Source organism: Corythoichthys intestinalis, chromosome 6 (assembly GCF_030265065.1).
Source record: "Corythoichthys intestinalis isolate RoL2023-P3 chromosome 6, ASM3026506v1, whole genome shotgun sequence".
In the NCBI taxonomy this organism is placed as follows: domain Eukaryota; kingdom Metazoa; phylum Chordata; class Actinopteri; order Syngnathiformes; family Syngnathidae; genus Corythoichthys; species Corythoichthys intestinalis.
Window position 1 is genome coordinate 48,252,601 of NC_080400.1, and position 22,162 is coordinate 48,274,762.

A 22,162-nucleotide genomic window follows, 5' to 3' on the forward strand; every position below is an offset into this window, starting at 1 on the left:
ATGGGCTACAGGTGCCGCATTCCCCAGGTCAAGCCACTTTTGAACCTGAAACAGCAGAAGCGCCTGACCTGGGCTACAGAGAAGCTGCACTGGACTGTTGCTCAGTGGTCCAAAGTACTTTTTTCAGATGAAAGTAAATGTTGCATGTCATTCGGAAATCAAGGTGCCAGAGTTAGGAGGAAGACTGGGGAGAAGGAAATGCCTGAAGTCCAGTGTCAAGTACCCACAGTCAGTGATAGTCTGGGGTGCCACGTCAGCTGCTGGTGTTGGTCTACTGTGTTTTATCAAGGGCAGGGTCAATGAAGCTAGCTATCAGGAGATTTTGGAGCACTTCATGCTTCCATCTGCTGAAAAGCTTTATGGAGATGAAGATTTCATTTTTCAGCACGACCTGGCACCTGCTCACAGTGCCAAAACCACTGGTAAATGGTTTACTGACCATGGCATTACTGTGCTCAATTGGCCTGCTAACTCTCCTGACCTGAACCCCATAGAGAATCAGTGGGATATTGTGAAGAGGAAGTTGAGAGACACCAGACCCAACACTGTGGATGAGCTTAAGGCCGCTATCGAAGCATCCTGGGCCTCCATAACACCTCAGCAGTACCACATGCTGATTGCCTCCATACCACGCCGCATTGAAGCAGTCATTCCTGCAAAAGGATTCCCGACCAAATACTGAGTGCTTAGCTGATATAATTACTTGAAGGTTGACTTTTTTTGTATTAAAAAACACTTTTTTGTAATGGTCGGATGAAATATACTAATTTTTTTAGATCGGGATTTTTGTTTTTTTCTTTACTTTTTTGCCAAAATCATCAATATTAAAACAATAAAAGGCTTGAACCACTTCAGTTGTGTGTAATGAATCTAAAATATATGAAAGTCTAATGTTTATCATTACATTGCAGAAAATAATGAACTTCAACACAATATGCTAATTTTTTGAGAAGGACTAGTATATATAAAGGTCCGTAATGATTAGAATTAAAGTTGAGGTGGTTCAAATTGAGAAAGTTATACCAATGTATTTTAAACTTTAACCAACAAAAGGATGAACAGCATCCTGAAATGATTTTTATATTTTAGTTCCACTGAATAATCTACCGTGCAAAGTCTTTTCTGCCTGTGAAACATTTTCAAGTGAGGTAAATCAATACATCACGTTTTGTGAATTTGAATTTGTTTGGAATCCAAATGCGATGCAAATGATTGTGATGCTGATTAAATAAAAATAAATCACTTGTAGTACATGCAATCTGGAAAAAATAGGTTAACAACAATATGCAGTTGAGCCATCATGTTAACAAATCACAACATTACTAATGTTGGGAATTGCATATTTGATCATTTTACGATTGCCTAACAAGTTAAAAATGTCAACGCTCTAGAAACTACAAAAGTTCAGTAAATTTTCACCAATGTAGGGCTTTTCTACTTTCAGAGAACTCAAAGTCCTTTCACACTTCCTCCTCATTCACCTTCTGATGCCACAGCATCAGAAGCAACGGGAGGTTTAGGACTTGTTCAGGGATGCTTTAACATACTAACAGGGGCTCAGGTTTAAACCCAGTAATGTTTGCCTCAACTGTACTATCTGAGCCTTGCTGCTCCAAAATGAGCCAACAAACAGAAAATGTATGTACTACAGCTGAAGATATTTTGAGGAAGTGAACCTTTGTAAACAAAAGGTGGAACCATCACATTTATCCCCCCAAGCAAAACAGTATTTGTGACACAATACTATAATGTCTAATTATTTTATCATTTATCCAGCTTCCCTTACAGGCTAACCTCCCTATCACATATTATATAAGAGTTAGTGAAATGACTTGGTAAGAATGAATTTAAGGAGACTGCAAAACTATTTGACATGCTGGCTGAGCTGTTATGCAGTCAGGGTCATGTTTATGCTTCCACTACCTTTCTGTGTGAACACAACATGTAACACAGCTTGAAATATATAAAATGCCAGCATGCACAAACACGCATTTAGTACTATTTACTGTATATCCCATAGCGTTCAAGCTAGGATAAAATGGTTAGGCTTAGGGTATTAATGGAGGTAAACAAGTCCTTCGCTTGATGAAATTCTCAAAATGCCCGCAGCAACACCAAAAATTATTTTAAAAAGAGCTACAGCATAGTTTGTAATTGTAGTCCAAAGACCAGAGTGCCATAGACAAATTCTTAAAAACTTATACACTGTACTCAATATTATTTAAAACACAAGCTTAAGATTTTTTTTCCCCAAGATCTCACATGATACAAATTGGAATACAGCTATAGTCCCCGGGTTACGACGTACCCGACTTACGTGATTTCGACTTTACGATCCTGGAGTCTCGTATGCCATTTTGTCTCCAGTCATTTTTGTTGTTGTTATTGTTTTAAGTCACGTAAACAGTATTTTAATGTATGTCAGAGTATTTTTATTTTATTAATATGACTGTTTTGCCCTTTAGCGAAATGTGTATTTGATCTAATTGTTGACTTTTGTTTTGTGATGCATGCTTTTATTTTGGCACAGGAAGCGTAGAGCTGGTAGTACCTCCGCACGCGAGTAAGATCACATTACACAAGAAGAACACTTAGCTCACTGTCTAGCTAGGACTTAGCTCTAACGTCTTTGCAAGGACAGTAAGTATAATGATGTATAATACATGTTTTTGGATGGTTGAGATTTAGGGGGTCTTTAGTGGTACTTAAAGGGTTGATTTCAATGCACGCGAAAATTCAGGTTACGTCGCCAGCATAGGAACGGAGCTCGTTTGTAACCCAGGGACTACTACGTGTGGCATGGCATAATGGGCAACAAAGTGGATCAGTAATCATGCATTAAAAAAAATCCATTGTGAAACAATTTATATCAATGTCTTGTTTACTCCTGCAAATTATGAAGATAATAGAAGATAATAAATATTTCACAATGCAATTTTAATCCAACTTCAACATGTATAGTAGTACTCTGGTTCCAAAAGACAGTGAAAATTTTATTTCATCCAAATACTGAATTCATAGGGAGCATCATAAATTTCTTTGAGAATCAAAACTGCCTTAATGCATGACTACGAAAATCAATTTATCTACCTCACTTGCCTCGATTTCAATTACCTAAGAATCTAAGGATTAACATGTCTGTGTGTTCTGCATCACTTTCCTTTTTGGGATTGTTGCATGAATTCTCTAATTTTAGTAAAAGAAGAGGCACAAGGTCAGAAAAGAAACGGAAAAAGACAAAATTTATCTGCCAGTTCACGGTCTAGTTTGATTTTGCCAGAAGTCAGCCGAGACAGGCGCCAGTACACTTCACCAAAATGGATGGATGAAATTGTGTACAATTAAATTGTTGGGCAGCAGTGCAAGAATGTCACACAAAAAGTACAAAAATGCTGTTTATATTTACGACCTATAGGTGAATTTCATTTAAAATTTCACTCTATTTAGGACTTTATTACATGGTTTGAAGTGGCTCTGTTAGAGAATATGTTTTTGAGGATTTTATTTATGCAGTGTACATAGCTCAATTCGATTTTTTCATAGCAAACCTGGCTGTGCTCATTCATACAGTAGGACAATTTTGAAATTTGGCCCAATTGGGGTTCTTAGAGCGGAATTTCAAGCCACCTGAGTGTTTTCCACCATCTATGAGTTGTAGTCACAAAAGGATAGCATTTTATAACCTAATAACGCTACTAAAAACAGGACAAGCATAATAACCCATTGTGCCAAGACCAAGCTATTCAGTTATTGTGTATTTTCAGCATTTACCAACATAAGAATGACACCCCCCCAACCCCCCCCCACACACAAACAAATCACATACCAACATAAAGAAATCCCGGGACCCTTAAGACAGCTGTAAATTGAGCAACAAATTTTACAGTACGTACAGTCATTCAACATTCCAAGTAAGCTTCGAGTACTGACAATGTGCTCACATAAATAATCAGAAACAGTTCCAGAGTTGTACGAACTTGTCCAGTAACACACGTGACCATAGCCCAGCCTATATAACTTTTTAGGGAGAGATTACAATTTAAAGCGGAAATGTGAAGTAAGGTTGGCCAACCATGTTTTTGAATAATATCAATGGCTAAACAATTATAAGCATATTTTCGTTTTTTTTTTTTTTTTTTACGCAACCCTTCCAGATTCTTTGTTTAACCCATAGCAACGCCCTTGAAAACAAAAATGCTTTTCTTCGGCAATCTTCGGAAATGACGTCACATCTAGAAGTGCAAGGGAAGTCCGCCATAGAACAGTATTATTTGTTGCATTGTTTCTCGGTAAGATGCTACGGCGGTGTGTGGTGATGTGTTGTTCTCACTCTAACGAAAAGTTGTTTGAATGGCTAAAGGATAGAAGGGCACGTAAATGGACATCTTTTGTTCTCACGAAGCGAATGAATTTCACACCATCATCGAGTAGTATTCTCTGCTACAAACACTTTGAAGATGCCTGCTTCCTTAACCGGTCTGCTTATGATCAAGGATTTGCCAAAAAGTAAGTGTGATTTTTGGATAGATGACTGATGACTTTGTCAAAGCAGAGCTGCCAGCTGTTGTGGAATGTACAGTAGAAGCTAGCGACGTTAGCCGAAAGCCAACTCGTGGCAATAGTCGTGGCATAGTTTTTGTGTTCGCTAGGTTAAGCGTGTTTAAATTGTGCGTGATCTACGATCTTGTCCGAAAGGGTTAATCCACTGTCAATCGGGAAAGGGGTGTGGATGTGCATATAAGCGGGTCGGCGTCGCGGTAATTCACGGTCACGTTGCCGTAAGAGACATACACCGCCGGTGAGTTTGTGCACATTTATTTGTATTTGTATTATGTATTTCCACCTTCATGCTTCAAGCATTGCATTGCATTTGTACGGTTGGGCGTTTCTTTCAACGGTGATCGCTTGATAGCCTTCGAGTTTGTGTTTTAGAGCCGTTGACAGGTGACAACTAGCGTGTTGGCATTGAGTAAATCTCGCAGCAAATCAGCGAGCGGCTCAAGTCACGCAGTGAATCATGGGAAATGTAGTCTCGGGACAAAACTGAAGTGGTGCTTTGTAATCTGTTCGCTTGTGTGAAAAAACTACATTTCCTCACGCCATTAGACGCCACTTCCTGCCGAGAGCCCCAGCCCCGAGAGCCTCGTTCTGTTAGCTCCATGTGTTGATAAAGAAACAAAGTTGTCAGCACGTCGTGTGTTCGATACATTTGTAAACAAAAAGCTCATAACAAGACACTATGCACGATCCGTTTAAGAGACGCTGGAGTAGTAGGAGGCGAGGAGGAGATCAGCGAGAAGCAAAACTTCGCGGTCCAATGTGGCGGCAGTCCGCTATTATTTTATTTTCTTATTGTTGCCACAATAAAGTGGAGAAAGCCATCAACAACTCATCTCTTCTTTCCCCCCAACGTTTTTATGTTATTATTTTATATGCACGAGAGCTGCCGGATCTGCCAAAATGAACATGAAGTCTGATTATTTATTTTTTTTAACAATGTCATCAGATAGACAAAAACATAAAATTATGTGCAAAAGCCTGCATCTTCAAATCATGAAAATAATAACAGCCTATATCTTACCAATCTTGTAATCTTGATGGGTCATGTATCCATTCCATGTCAGGTAGTCTAGGCACATTGTTTGCATCCTGATTAGCGTCTGGCTAATACACGTTAGGTCCAACATAAAATTCCAACCTCCTCTTCTTCCTCCAACTCTTCAAAAACTTGGATCTCCTCCCTTGCGCTCGATCTATCGTTTATATCGCTGTTTGAATCATTGTTTCAAGGGCTTTGTATGGCGGCAGTATGTATGGAGCTGCCATCGCTGTTCACGGTGTGACGCATCACTTCCGGGTTCGTCCCCTTTCAGGCTCGAACTTCGGAAACGCGATAATTTTGTCAAATATACAACATATAAATAATTTTTTCATGCTTTATTTGTTGGACAATGTTTCATTACTTTAATTGTGACCTTATTTGGCATGTTATGAAATTACTTCACATCTCTGCTTTAACGATTATGGTAGGGGAAAAAAATCACCCCCATACAATTGTCATGAAGAAATTGTGTCCACATATAGATTCAGATTCAAAGTTTGTACGAGGCTTTAAACAAGTTAATTTTGGTATTGCATTACAACTTATTGCCATACCATTGATTTGAACGTAAATTGCTCTATTTTGAAGCCAACCTCCAGTGGCAATCGCCGCAACTGCAGGGTTTTAAAACACTTTCGGGTACTCATTGTATTACCACAACACTTTCCAGGAGTGATTGTATTTACCACACTTGCGGTGGCCCCTTGGGCAACACACACAAGTACCAAAAATGATCAGCAGGACTGTGAACTAAACACAAGAACAGTAAAATGCAAGTAAATGTCACGATTGTTTATTTTTGTCTGTTTATTTGTCTATTCTTTCCACCTTTCAGAACGTTAATACCGTCACTTGGGTGACTGCAGCAGTTGTATACAATAAATGTTATTTATTTAAAAAAAAAAAAAAAAAAAAAAAACCTCTAAATTTACTGGTTTTAGTGTTACAATGTAACAATTGTGGGAAATTATGTTGACTTTATCGTTCAAAGGTACGCTTAACGTTTGTAAAAGAAACTATAAGCAAACTAAACGATATAATAAGACATTGCTACACTGCTACAAATCGTTGACAGTTGACACAAAAACTTAACTCTTGGGAAAAACGTAATTTTAGCCTCAATATCCCATTAAAAACTTGTTTAGCCGAAGTTTGCTAGCAAGCTTGGCTACTGTGTTAGCTTAAACTAGCAGCTATGACCATAGAACTATTCATACTCCAATAAGCAAATGATAAAAATACTAACTCACATAACAAACTCACAGTAGGGGGTAAATAATATTTACATCTAATCTGAGTGCAACCACAGTATTTAGTAGAAAGAGTGAAAAATGTGAAATTCGCCAGTTTACGAGGTCAGCTATGCTAGTGAGTTATAGATCACAAAACCAAAACAAACCCCTTCGGATCAAAAGCGATCAACATTTTCCAGAGCCCAAAATATTCTGCAAAGTCCTTGCCTTCTATCTTTATAAATTAACGTACATGTCTACTTTCTAGGGTGCAACAATTGTGAGTTTCTAGAAGCTAAAGATATCTCGCGTTTAAAAACACGCCTATTTTCGCTCGTTATGTTGGCCTAAGCGACACTTAAGCACTGGCCGTTTTCCTGGTCTGTGTACCCGAAGGAAGAGCGTCCAACTACGGCCCTTTTCTTCTTAACGTGTCGCTCCCCTGAAGTATTGCACGATACAACCGGGTAACCATTTCCTGTGTTTTGATTCCTCGATTCCTACCTGGTGCACTGCAGTCAGCGCAGATCTCCGTCCGTTGTAGCTTTCTTGACATATCGGAGGTGACTGAAATCGAGAGGTGGATAGTCGGCGATGATGTGCTAGCTCGCCCTAACCCCCCGAGCCACAAGACCGACGTCTGCCGTCAGCCGATGCGGACTCTCAATCCCCGGAAACCGGCTGGCGTGAGAGATTTTCCCGGTCGGCTGACAGTCAAAATTCCCTGTACGTTCCCTCGGTACATTAACAACACGCATTGGCTTAGTTACTTAGACTATTGTCGCGTATGTATGCACATAACATGGCTAATTGTACTGAAACTGTGTCAAGCGCTTTCCGCAGTCAGTTCAGTCTGTAGCTGCACTGGCGGCATGTCACCGGGAGACGGCAGCTCTCTACCTGACTGACACATATGGAGATCAGTAGGCCACACACCCAACACACCTTCAGTTTACTTGCAATTATCAGTTATACTTTGGTAGTTACATTTTTTTGTCTTTCAAAAACGGCATACATTTGAAAAACTAAATACCATAGAATTAAAAATGATAGTTAAAACAATTGCTTGTTTTATATGTAGTACTGTATAGAGGTGAAAGTGGGCCGGAACGCCATTCCGGCAAGAGATTCTGCGCCGGAACGAGGCGGAACTTAGCTTTGATCCCAAAAATATGACGGCAACTGTCAAAACCGCTGCCACACATGCATCTCTAAGCGGAAAACAATCTCCTGATGTCAGGTTTACATACACAAGTGTTAACAACAAGCATAAGAAAGTGTTTGTGTAACATCATCCTTTTCCACCGATATTTATTATTTATGTATTCCACGGACGGCACGGAGCTCTCTGTAGCTGCAGCAGTTATTAAGTCTGACGAGATCAGGTACGTGGAGTCCCGTCCATGTGCGCATGGACTCAGTTGTCCGTTCAATTGGCTGATATACTGACATGTGATCAGTATAGATAATTAGCTCTGATAGGTCCAAATGCATATGTTTTCTGGAACAGCAAAAAAAAGAAAAAATGAACAAGCCTGTTTAATTAATGGGATAAAAAAGGGCAATGCAACGGAAAATTGATCGGATCTTTAAGAGAAAGGAAAGGCTTATTAATTTTATTTTATTTTATTTGTTTGATGGTGAGGTTCAGAACTTCTTCCTTGTCAAAGGGGACTTTGGACTTATTTTTGTTCATTTATGGTTGGCTACTTATTTATTTCCTTACAATGTAAAACAGCCAATGTTTGTGTGATCTTCAAAATATATTCCATTCTACTGTGCATAATGTAAGTCATTTGTATTTTTGTGAATGTATGTTACTTATATCAATATTATTTAAAAAAATAAATAAATAAATAGAATAAATGTTTACATTATCTTCAATTTTAATGTACATCCTATATTCTTAAGTAGTTAAAATTGAGGATTTGCATTTAGATATGAGGAAATGAGGGAAAATAAAAAAATAGGAGATAGAGGTTGGGTTTACTGCTATTTATGTTAACTGTTATTTTGCAAATTATTGAAAAATACAATTTTGAATGAAAATCAACTTCTCATGTTTGCCTTGTGTGTAAGCAGTAGCCAAATGCATGTGTAAAAACCAATTCAGTGGTTATATACTGTATATACTAGTCCTTCTAAAAAAATAATGATCTTTATCACAATATGCCAATTTTTTTTTAGAAGGACCAGTAATATATATATATATATATATATATATATATATATATATATATATATATATATACAGTGCCCTCCATAATTATTGGCACCCCTGAAAAAGATGTGTTTTTTAGCTTCTAATATATTTTTTTTAATTCAAATAATATGGGACCTTAATGGAAAAAAAAGAGAAAAATCCAACCTTCAATACAAGTGTATTCATTCAGTGGGGAAAAAATCCCACATAAAGAAAAAATTATTTGACATCAAATAATGTGTGTCACAATTATTAGCACCCCTGGTGTTAATGCTTTGTACAACCCCCTTTTGCCAACAAAACAAGGTCTGGGGACTGAGATGGCCATGGGAGGAGCTTGATTTTGTGTCTGGTGAACCAATTCTGTGTAGATTTGGCCATATGTTTAGGGTCATTGTCTTGCTGAAAGACCCAGTGACGACCCATCTCCAGCTTTCGGGAAGAGGGCAACAGATTTTGATTTAAAATGTCCTGGTATTTCAAAGCATTCATGATGCCATGCACCCTAACAAGGTTCCCAGGGCCTTTGGAAGCGAAACAGCCCCACAGCATCACTGACCCACCCCCATACTTCACAGTGGGTATGAGGTGCTTTTCAGCATGCGCATCTTTCGTGGCACGCCAGACCCACTTAGAGTGTTTGTTGTCAAAAAGCTCAATCTTGGTGTCACACAAAAATACACACGGTCCCAGGCTTCAACTCGGACCGTGTGCTTTGGTGTCGGATGAGACCAAGATTGAGCTTGAGGGAGATTTATTATCGTCACCGACATTTGGAAATTTTATGTTTATTGTTATCGGCCTTTTTTTTTTTTTTTTTTTTTTAAATCCAACCGGCCGATATGAAAAAATCAATTTAAAACTGGATTATTTTGGCTCAGATGCAGCTACGCCTCTATCTCCTGCACTAGTATTCACCCTGTCTTCTGATTGGTTAAATGGTAACGATAAATGGAGTTACACTTGTACTGTGCCTTTTCTCAAAGCACTTCACACTATATTCTCATGTACCTACTGGTGACTCAGGAGCAACGTGGGGTTTAGTATCTTGCTCAAGGATACTTATAGACGAGACACACAACCTCTCTGGGTTGGGGAATGACTACTGTACCACTGAACCACGCCCCCCTATTATCAGCTATTATTTTCTATTTGTGTGATTCAATAAACATGCTTTAGGCATTTCAATGAAGTTGAGTGTTAGCATTCTTCAAATTTTTACACTTCTACTGCAAATGAATATCGGCTCCAAAACTGGGTTAACGGCCCATCTAACTACTAATAATTGGTATCGGTTGAGAAAGACTCATATCGGTCGATCTCTACCTAATGAGTTAAGTTCATTAATTACTCTTTCGTTTCTTCCCAAGAGATTCGTGGGGATCCTGGAGCCTATACCAGCTAACTATGGGCAGGCAGTAAGCATAGTACTTCTTCTTTTCTATCCAATCACATGGTGCAAGGAGACAAATAAACAATCACGCACATATTCATACCATTGACAATTTGTGTTCAATCCATGAACAATACATGTTTTTGGGGTGTTGGAGAAAACTCAAGTACTCAGGAGAAAACCCACACAGGCACGGAAACAGCATGTAAACTCCACATGGGAAGGCCAGAGCCCGGGATCTAACCCTTGATCTTAACCACTTACACACTGTGCCGACTGAGTTAAATGAAATCAAAAGTAAAAATTAATTTGCATTTTACTAAGGGAAATAAGTATTTCATACAATTAAATACTCTGTAGCAAATCCTTTTTTGTAAGTACAGTAGTGGGATGTTTCTGTTGCTCACTAGGTTGGCACACAATAGGAGTCATGTTAGTTCACTCTACTCTGCAGATGATCGCCAAATCCTGAAGGTGTTGAGGCTAGCGTTTGAAAACTCGAGACCTCAGATCTTTTCTTAGATTTTACAGATTAAGGTCAGGAGACAGGCCATTCTATGACCGTGATGTAGTTGTTATGGAACCACTACTTTGTCTCTTAAGGTGTATAATTTTGATTATTCAGAAATAGAAGAAGTATAACATCACATTGATTTTTCCTGGGGGCTCCATGTAAAATGTAGAGATCAGTCTAAGATTACAGTGGGGGAGTTGATCAATGATCTTAGTCTGGGCATCTGGACCTCATTCGTGTTTTTCATGAACCCCCTGCTTCTTTCATCAAGACAATGTTCTGCATGCGTTACAACAGCGTGGCTTCGCAGTAAAGGAGTACGGGGACTAGACTGACCTGCCTGCAGTTCAGACCTGTTTCCCATTGAAAATGTGCAGAGTATTATGAAGCCTAGTAAACAACAATTGAGACTCCGGACTGTTGAACAGCTGAAGCTGTATATCAGGCAAGAATGTGAATGGGAATAATTCCACAAACATCGCTTCAACAATTAGCTTCTTTGGTTTCCGAACATTTATTGAAAGTTGTACAAAGAAAAATGTTAAGTAACAGAGTGGCAAACATGACCTTGTCCCAGCTATTTTGGAACGTGTTGAAGGCATACAATTTTAAGTTAATGATTATTTGCTATAAACAATCATGTTTATCAGTTTGAGCATAAAATATCTTGTCTTTGTAGTGTATTCAATTAAATAGGATCTGTTTTTATTTGTTTATCTCAAAGTCTCAACTTTGTTTGAATTGTGGGTTGTAAAAGTAGTCAAGGAAACAATTGTCTTTCTTCCATTGCACTGCTGCGCATTCCAAACAATTCTTTTATATAAGGGTATGGATGGGTAAAACCTTACTTACCCTGACCTAAACGATTTCCTTCTTCGCCTGTTTTGTTTTTATTTGTTTTGGGTTTTTTTTTCATCTTTTTTTTCAATATATTGAAATATGTGTAAGAACTAAAAGTTAATAGGTGTCGGAAAAAGTTCACATTGTGTAAAAAATGTACTCAAGTACCACATTACTTCCAGCCACTGCAGAGAGCTATTTAATTACAGGCAACACTTTTCCCAAATTGCTTTATTTAATATCTAATATGTGTCACCCGGTTGTCATTTGAAAACCAAACTAGATAAGAACATTCATCCTATTTGACCGGGTGACTTTTGCCCTCAAGTCATGCTCTTTCATTAAGGCATTACTGTACTATGTCATGTATGTCTTTAGGCTATACAGATTTTTAAAAAATACAATAGGACTTTTTTAAGACATATGAGCATTGATCCTACTTCTATAGTTCATGAAAAGTATTTATGTTTTTCTTTGTTAATGTTATTCAAAGGGTAACATTTGCATCACAGTTTCCAAACTAATCTAAAATCAGCAGAGGAGAACTTGCTATGTTTCACACTCAAAATATAGATTTCTTTTGCCGCAAGAGGATCAAAGGGTAGATCATGGACAGAACGTCAATAATCCACAGTGATGCCAAAATACAAAGAAGTAATTCGGCGACCAAAAACATTGGTAATGATCCCCTACCCCAGGCTCACAGCCCCTTAACAAATTACATATGTATTGTATTTGGCTGTTGCTATGATATGCTGTGATACCACCTAGTAATGTATCAGTCTATTTTCTTCAGCCCTTGTCCTTATTTGGTTTGCGATTTATATAATGCCTATCCCATCTACTTGTGAGCTAAAAGCAGATTATATGGTAGATTGGTCTTTAGTCCAGGTCTTATTCTTTTTCTCAGATGTGTAGAACTTTGTATTGCTTAAGTACTGGTGGGTTGTATCAACAGCCTTCACAAGTACTGCACATGATACCTTGAAATAACAGGAATCCACCCAACACTGATACCTGTTACTAGTCTATTGCCTCTGAACCATGATGGTGCCGGTCAAGCATGTTTCCGGGGGGGGCAACCGGGTATGTGGTCCTGGGACTCAGGACTATAGGGGCCCCTGAATAACCCTTAATTTATTTTACTTTACATTCACATATTTACATTTTATTTAAATCATTGTCTGATTTAATATTATGTTCTACTCGATATATACTTAAAAACTTAACATATTAAGTATTTCAAAAATATCTTTTTTCCTTTTTTGGCCTATAATCGTCTCTTGTCCCCGGGCCCCTGCAAGTCTGTTGACAGCCCTGGTGCCGGTTCACTGCAGTCGCCTCAAAGGCAGTCAAATTTCTATTTTAAATTGCCAATAAAGATTCAATTTCTAATATACAAATGATGGCTCATGTTCAGTTATTGACAATATTGAATATACCGTGGCAAGCATAAGGAGAACATGCTAATTCCACACAAGAAAGTCAGAGTTCATGACATGTTGAATGTGAGATATACATACTAACCACCCATTTGTGCTGCAACTCGCATTATAGTTTATAATTGATTTCTACCTATTATTATACCTATTATTGTTGTTACTAGTGTTGCAACTTATGAATTTACAAAGTATTTTTCAAAGTTAAGTGCTTGGGTTTTCAGTTTTTTGTTGTCTTGTAGTTTGTTGTTTCTTACAGCACTATGAATTTCATTGCACTTGTTGTTTTTAAAAATGGTTTTGAAATAAATATAAATTGGATTGCAAATAAATTAAAAGCATTGATAAACTAATGAAAAACAAATTATTAGTAGTATCACCCATGAGCCCTCAATAAAAAAAAACATCGTGCATTGCCAAACCAAATATGTGTACTCCGCTGCCTGAACCATACTCTTGACTAACATGTCGACAGAGGTGGGTAGAGTAGCCAAATATTTTACTCAAGTAAGGGTAGTGTTGCTTCAAAATAATATTAGTCAAGTACAAGTAAAAAAAGTATTTGGTGAAAAGAATACTCAAGTAATGAGTAACATTGTGAGTAACTGCTCAAGATGTTTGATCTTTTTTAAAGTTGTTTTTTTTCTCAGCACAAAGTTTATCTGAACTGTTATTATAATACTATGCTATAATATATTACATAACAACATTAAGCCAAAGAAATTAAAAAAAAAAAAAAAAAAAAAAAACAACATTGACTGGCGTACCACAAGCACAACGTCACTTTTGCTCTTTAATATTAATGACGTTAGAAATTGTTGCTAGGCGGGTCAACCTCCTGTTTGTCCCTAATAATAAATGCATGGAAATAGTGTGCGAACGAGATGTTTAATGAGCTAAACCTACCAATTCTGTCAGAAAATGATGTCCCTGGTGCCAAATTTTCTGGCAAAGATGTGGAAGACCATACAAATGTTCAGTTAAAGAGATGGCTTGAGTGTCATGGGCTGAAAAAGACGGGAAAAAAAGCCGACCTGATCCAGAGGTAGCTTTTTTATCGACACATTTTTCTTGTGTGCATTGCCTTATGCCACTGACAATGACATTCTCCTCTTTCAACAATCTATCCTTTACCACCATATGCCCTGTCTTTCTCATATATTATATCCTCTGGTTGTTTTACGTCTCTGACCGTTCTTGAGGGCAATTTACATTGCTATTTTTGTGTCGCAAATGCTACTCAGTGACACCCAACGAACACTTTTAATTTTTTTATTAATAACAAATCTTAATTTCTAAAAATTTTTTACACTCCCCCATACTAAAGCTGTTTTTGACAACAGAAAAGGTAACAGTGGCAGTCAGATACCATTTTAATTTTTTTCAGGTCAGTCATTATCAGACAGAAACAGCGTGGCAAAACGCCACGCTAAAAGTATTTAAAAATATCAAAATGGCTTGCCTCTTCGTCCACAGAAATAACATTGATTGTATGCAAGGGCGTGTCTATTATGACCCACTTCCACGTTACGATGGCGACGTCACGGTCTAAAAATAGCATTAGTGCGGTATGCTATTCCGGAGAGAGAAAATTCTACAGAAATTAGGCATTATTCGTCCAAAGAGCATGAGTGCCCTCTAGTGGAGAAAATATTTCCTGTTATGAAACTAAAAGGATCATATCTCCGGTTTTCTGTGGTCAATCGTTGCCAAATAAAAACTAGATTAAAATCCGCGCTTTTGAGTCATGTTGACGGCTATGTCAAATACTTACATATATATATTTTACAGATTCTAAAGACGCCCAATGATCAGAGGTGGGTAGTAATGCATTACATGTACGCCGTTACATATACTTGAGTAACTTTTTGAGAAAAATGTATTTATAAGAGTAATTTTACTAAACTATACTTTTTACTTTTACTTGAGTAGATTTGTTAAGAAAAAAATGCTACTCTTACTCCACTACTTAGGGCTACATAGGAGTCGTTTTTTCTTCTTTATTGTACATATCAAATTTATTTATTCATTTTGCCAGCGATGCCAAGAGTAGCTATACCAGTTTCACCAATGAGACGTTGCAACAATAATCACATCAAAAGCAAGCTTGCTATTCTATGTTCACGCCAAACATCCTAAAACGACTGAAATGCAAAGACAACTGTTTTGGCACAGTTATTTCTATAACACATACAAAAACGGATTTTCATTCAAGATTGTATTTTTTCAATGATTTGCAAAATAAAAGTTAACAAAAACAGCAATAACCCCAACCTCCATCTCCTAATTTTTATTTTCCCTCATTTCCTCACATACTAAATGCCAAATCTCAATTTTAACTACTGAAGAACATAATATGTATATTAAGATTGAAGTTAATTTAAACATAAACTTTTATGTAAGTAACATAGCTACATTCAGAAAAATAAGTAAAAATGACTTATATTATGCAGAGTGAAACGGAACATATTTTGAAGATCGCGCAAACATTGACTTTTTTAAATCATACGGAAATGAATAAGTAGCCTAACATACATGAACAATTATCCAAAGTCCAAAGTGCACATTGACAGCTAACATATTCTGTACCATCCCATCAGAGCAAATAAAACTAAATAGATAAATAAACCTCCTCAACTCTCTCCTTGCTTTTAAAGATTTTATCCATTTTATGTTGCATTGCCCTTTTTTTGTCGCATCAATTCAACAACCTTTTTTTTTTTTTTTTTGCTGTTCCAGAAAACATCCCCATCTGAACCAATCAGAGATAACTATCTCCACTGATCACATGTCAGTATGTCAGCCAATTGAACGGATAAATGAGTCCAGTCGTTTTGCTTTGCTGCGTGCATTCGCACATTGACGTGACTCTTCATCGTTAGACTCAGATAACTGCAGCAGCTAGGGAAACCTCCATGCCGTCCGTGGAATAAAATAAATAATACATATTGGTGGAAACTGATTACGCTACACAAGCACTTTATTATGCTTGTTGCTAACACTTGTGTATGTAAATCTGATGTTTGTGGATAGTTTTTTTTTTTGGAGATGAAATGCATGTGTGGCAGCTTAGCATTTTTATTTTATTTTTTAAACAAAGCGTTTTGACAGCTGCCGTCATGTTTTCGGAATCAAAGCACCGTGTATCGGAACAGCATTCCAGCCCTGAATCTTATACCGGATCTGCGTTCCTGACCGTTCTGGCCCATTTTCACCCCGTCTATATGTCAATTCGACCTACAAACTTCTTGTGCCTCTTAACCACGGGGGGTGGGGGGGGGATTCGGAGACAGTTCCATTCTGTGGGAGTGTGCTCATAATTTGTGCAGCCTATTTTGAGACGTAAATTCAACCACAGCATCCCTCAAACCGGATTGGTTGAATAATAGCACATTTGCTTGCAGTTTGTGAGTGCATCTCAGTCAAGTCAGCAGGCGGATGGGAGGAGAGGAGCAGTAGGAGGAGGAGAGATGTGTTACTGGAGTAGGAGGTAAAAAGAGGTGGCCAAGCGGCTGTTGAAGAAATAAAAGCACAGTCAAATTTCGCGGCGCGACCAAAGCCACCTTTATTCGTGGATTCGAGCGTTAAACAACGTAAGGCGAGAAACGCTTCTGCGGACGACAGGGACATGATGATTAGCTTGCTTTTATAGCGAGCATCACTGCCAAAAGTATCCTTACCATCCACAGCGAAGACGAAGGAGGTGACAAACTATGAACGAGGATGATTTCTGCTAAGAAAACTCCGGAGAAGAGTCGCTATCCAATGCACTATCTGGTGTGGCACAACAAGCACCGGCAGCTGGAAAAAGAGCTGACAGCCAACGAACAGGTGAGCAGTCTTTTAAAGCACATCTATTTCATATTCTGTACATGGGCCTGATTTGTGGTGTCTTTGGGCGTGTTTTGAGCACGCGCCCAAGCCAGTAGATACTGAAAAGGTGGTGATGGTTGTTATCACTTCATTTAGCTGCTCAATGATTTGAGGTCGCGCTGATAATTGTTATGAGTTGGTACTACTTGCCATATTCCTCCCTTCGTTGTGCTTTGTTCCTTTTGTTATAGTGTATATAACACTGCCATGCTTACCATATTGAACGTCGATTTACATTTAATAGAGTAAAACCTACTGTATACCCATCATTTCCCTATAAGTTGTATGGGTTGCCATTAAGTACATACTATATATGAAATATGGCTTTATTGATATCTGGTGATGATGATGATAGTCTACAGTCAATGCATATTTACGGCAATATTACAACCTCAACTCAAATCCTGATATTCACTTTTCCTCCAGTTGTGAGTGGGTGGCACAAAGCTCATGTTGCCTGTAACATGTAGGAGTTGGAAAATAATAAAATGTCAATTAAGTTTTCAGAGCGTACACACTTAAAGATATAAAAAAAAAGGTGCACTTTTTGTCTAAAATTCTGTTTGGCCGAGAAGTCAGGCATAAACTGATGGTGACTAATTTAGAACACACATGTAGACAAGTACAGTATCTTTTTTTTTTTTTTTGAACAAATGCACTAACATGCAGTGTCATTATGTAAGAGGTGCTCTGCAGGTTAGGTTTTTGAGTGCATGCATCAGTCTCAAGGTACCACACTTCTACACAGTAGCCTACACATACTGTGCATCATGAACCCACATAAAAACGTGCAGATATATTTAAAGTGAAAATACTAAGCAACGTGTCCCAAATGATCTCCATAATTTAATTTCTGTTATTGCAAAATTGCATCTATTAACTTTGAATTGTTTTAAAAATTAATTGATCTGTCAGTTATCTTATTGATGAGTCAATGAGTTGAGTAGAAAAAAACACATTTAATCTCCATCCCTTTATTGAAAAACAGGTCATCTAAATTGACAGGGGAGAAAACTCTCCAACATGAATTGTTTCCGACTGAGTTACTATTTAGTCACATTCCAGAAAATTGGCAAAAAAATATTCATTTTTGTTTTCTCAAACTAAACAAACGTTTTCAAATATGTTATTATCATTATAAAAAACAAGAGTTTTCCTATATAGCAGAAGGGCAGAAATTTGAGAATATTTCTTGTTGAGGGGTTGAAATTCCGGGGATTTGGACAATTTGAAGTTAGACAATGTATTTAAACAGTGAATTGATTATCAAAATATTTATTGATTAATTGCACAATCACTTAGGCCACGTCTACACTAGGACGGATAATGGCCTTAAACGTGTAGTAATTAGTTGGATTATACGGCATGTCGGATACACAAGTATGCCTACTTTCCAGATTAGTTGTTAGACGGATAAAGTAGGCGGGTAATGTTACCCGCTGCCTACGCGCCCCCTAATATGGACTACTGTCTCCGTACAACATTCGGATACTCAGGAAGGGACGTCATGCCGTTGCTGTTTTTAGTACGGCATGACAGCATGGTAAACAATGGAGGCGGCTGATCACGACGTGGCATTCCTGCTCCTCTTTTCTTTTCCACACATTTTTCATGAACTTTCAAACTACCTCTCAATAATATGCTTCAATTCAGTGCCCATTTGGGGTCCTCCCATCAAAGATGAGGTGGAGATGAGCATTTTTTACAGAGCTCGTCTACCGAGTTGTCTCCGATCAGCCAGCTGCGGGGCTGGCCCCTCCAAACTCAATGCCGACCGAACATGAGTACTGTATATAATAATGTACTGTATATAAAAATGCGTAGAGGAAAATTAAACTCCGAAAAGTGACCTACGTGGTACCCCCAGTCAAAGAGGCGCACGATCAGTTTTTTTTTCCCCAAGATATTTCTGCCTGTCAAAACTGTCGCCACTTCCAGTCACTTTTATGCACATGCAGTCCTGGTTGTAGCTTCCAGGAAATATACGCAGCGCCACATCGCTTCTATTTATCATTTTCCAAGTGGTGAGAGCGCAACTGAGCATCGATTGTAACATCCCAAGTAAACATGTCAGGCTTTCGTTTTTATATTTATTTCAATCACAACTTGGCGCCTGCTCGTAAAAGCCGAGGGTGCTCTCCCTTAACTCTCACTCCTGCGTGACGCGTTCAATTGCGATCACAAAAAAAAAACAGTGATCACAAAATAATGACAGTCATGAAGGTGTAGTAATTTCGAAATTTGCCGCAGGCGAGTAATGAGTTTCCGGTTCAGAGGTAAACTGCGTGGGCGATGATGTAACACATGAGGCTTCTCCTTTCTACGCATGCGTAGTTTACGCAAACGCAGTCGTACCTTGCAGAAGCAGGGGTTGGGGGGGGCTTAGATGCACGAAGTGTGGACAGGTATGAAAATAGTCGGCAAAATACCCTGGAGAAAATTATCTTTCCTAGTGTAGACCTAGCCTTAGTTGAAGATGACTTGATTAATTGTTGCACCTCTAAGTAAATCCTATGGATCGTTTGTTACATGCAGCATCCACAATATTATGACCACTTGCTCACATCATGTTTATCACGTACATGTACATAATGTATTTTCATGTTTATCATGTTCACTTGCGTAGTGTTTATGAGCAAATTACACCCTTGGCTGGTCATCACTTAATGAAAGGCAGATGTTGTACCAAATAACCATTCAATCTTAACATTCAAACTAGTGCTACAATGATTAATTGATTAAATTGACTAATTTGAATATAAAAAAAAACTTTGAATAAAAATGTTGCTGCTTCAAGGATTCATTGAATTAGAGTAGCGTTGTAATGATTTGTTTTACAAGTATTGCATCTAGTTTTATTGATTTGGGTGGATACACTGCACTTTAGTGGCAACAGTGAATATGACATAACTCATCTAGCATGGCTGAATCTAACTGCTCCCTTTTAAGACCAACATAAGATTGTAAGTTTTTGTTTGACTCAATATGATCTTTTTATGCATTCATAATTAATTTTAGAGGTATATTCAGCAGTTTTATGTGGGAATATGTGTTTGAACAATTTGTAAAGGGACTTAAAAAAAACAAACACCTTAGCATTTTATAGCATTTAAGATAGCGGACCTTCGCTATGCAATTTAGCAAATTGTTCTTTTGTTATGCTAAGATCCTCATTTATTATTTTTTGAACAGTTTGAGGCTAAGATCAGGTATTTTAATTTACTTTAAATCATTTATTACTCTTATGAAATGAAAGTACAATTCTGTATAGTTTGAAGAAACTCGGGTATTTTATGTTGCATTTGCATTTAATGCTCTTTTAAAAGTGAAATCTTGGCAAGTCACACTCAATGTAATTGCCACCTTTTTTCTTGCACTTTTTTATTTGTTTTACATCTCGTAAAATGCATTCTCTAATGCATTAAATTTTTGTAATTAGCGAAATTTTTAGACTGTAAGGCACACCTGACTATGGGCCGCCACCCACCAAATTTGACATGAAAAAAAGCATTTTTTCGTAGATAAGCCGCACCAACTATGAGCCACACTGTCCTCACTGTATTATGGGATATTTACACCAATAGATATTAACCGCTAATACTTTATCTGACAACAACGTCATAAGACTGTCATAAGACCGTCATAATTATAACATGACAGTGTCATCAGTGTTACTGAATGCTTAAGACAAATGTCTTCGAGTGTCATCCGGCAAATTATCTCACTTTGGATGGATATAAAAGATCCGAGCTGGACATAAATGGAGTGAGTGACAAAATTTGCCAGATGACACTTAATGAAATCTGTCATAATCATTCATTAATGCCCACGACAGTGTCATGTCATAATTATGACATTCGCCGCTGTCAAATAAAGTTTTACCTATTGACCCAAATAAATAAAAAAAAAAGCTGCACTGGACTATAGGCCGCAAGATTCAAAATGATGGAAAAAGTAGCGGCTTATAGTCCGGAAATTACGGTACGCGATTATTCAAACTAACTAACCGGCTAGTTAAATAATCGATAGCTGCAGCCCTTATTCACCCTGTCACTGAGAGGAAACAGACTGCAAGCTGCTCCAAAGGAAGAGAAATATACCACTACATAACATTCACACCTATAGAAATTGTTTTTCAAGCTCTTTCGCAAAACATCTCTTACTTTGTCAAAGCTTATTGTTGAATGCTATATTTCACTACCTGCAAATATACAAGATCTACTGAATGCATCAAATTACTTTTCAATGCTGTACAGTGAATGGTGTTTGTTATGTACTGTATTACTAAATCTCTGGAGGATAATTAACATACTGTAAATTCTTGCTTGGAAAGGCAGAACAGGGAAGCAGTAATGTACAAGTGACTCTTATTTGGTGAAACTAGACCCTAAAATAATGTAATGTATCCACAGCAAATGAATGCTAAATTAACTTTCAAATTCCCTCATAAAATGGACAAAAAGTGCCAAATAAATTTTAAAGATTTGCTGTTAATGTATTTTACATTTGTTACATAGTTTGTTACATTTGAATGTACATTTGTTGTAAAACAATGCCAGATTTTTTTCAGGTAATTATTTATCTAAATGTGTTTCGTTACATTCTCGACTGATTTTCCTTGCTAGATTTCAAATAAAATCAAAAGTTTAAATTATTATGCAAAAGTGTGAAAGAGACAAGAAATGTGTTGGAGTTTTCATCACTAGCAGACATAAACTTGCATATTGATTGATTGATTGCAATAGTGGTCCTGTGTGGTGCGCTGCTAACAACATAACTGAATTCTTTTGGTTTTTAAAGGCAGATGAGTTGCTTTTGGCTTTTGTTGTGTAAACCAAAATTGGCTTACATTAAACCGGGAGTAAGTGTAATTTTCATAGTAGTTATGTTAAAAACTGGACACTATATTGAATTGTTATATAATATCAAATATATAAAAATATAACCAAGCCTTTAAGTCAACTTTTAGCTCCACATTTTGCCAATATGTTTATAGGTACTGTACTTCCCTCGTGCTCTACATTTAAACTTTGGACCTGTGCAGTAAGTCATACTTGTGTTTTACA

The 22,162-nt window shown here is 37.5% G+C and overlaps 2 protein-coding genes across 7 annotated transcripts in view; one reads left to right on the forward strand and one right to left on the reverse strand.

The window, feature by feature from the left end:
* git1 (G protein-coupled receptor kinase interacting ArfGAP 1) overlaps positions 1-7,733 on the reverse strand; it is a 38,827-nt gene extending 31,094 nt beyond the window's left edge. For all 4 annotated transcript variants that reach the window (XM_057838998.1, XM_057838999.1, XM_057838997.1 and 1 more), the window contains exon 1: positions 7,339-7,733. In XM_057838998.1, the coding sequence (XP_057694981.1) occupies positions 7,339-7,390 (52 nt within the window). In that variant the 5' untranslated portion in view covers positions 7,391-7,733. The remainder of the gene's footprint in view (positions 1-7,338) is intronic.
* An 8,911-nt stretch (positions 7,734-16,644) lies between these two features.
* Positions 16,645-22,162, forward strand: part of ankrd13b (ankyrin repeat domain 13B) — an 89,660-nt gene continuing 84,142 nt past the window's right edge. For all 3 annotated transcript variants that reach the window (XR_009063521.1, XM_057839566.1, XM_057839567.1), the window contains exon 1: positions 16,645-17,054. Coding sequence is in view for 2 of the 3 variants with exons in the window: in XM_057839566.1 (XP_057695549.1) it covers positions 16,947-17,054 (108 nt within the window). In the remaining variant the exon portion in view is untranslated. The remainder of the gene's footprint in view (positions 17,055-22,162) is intronic.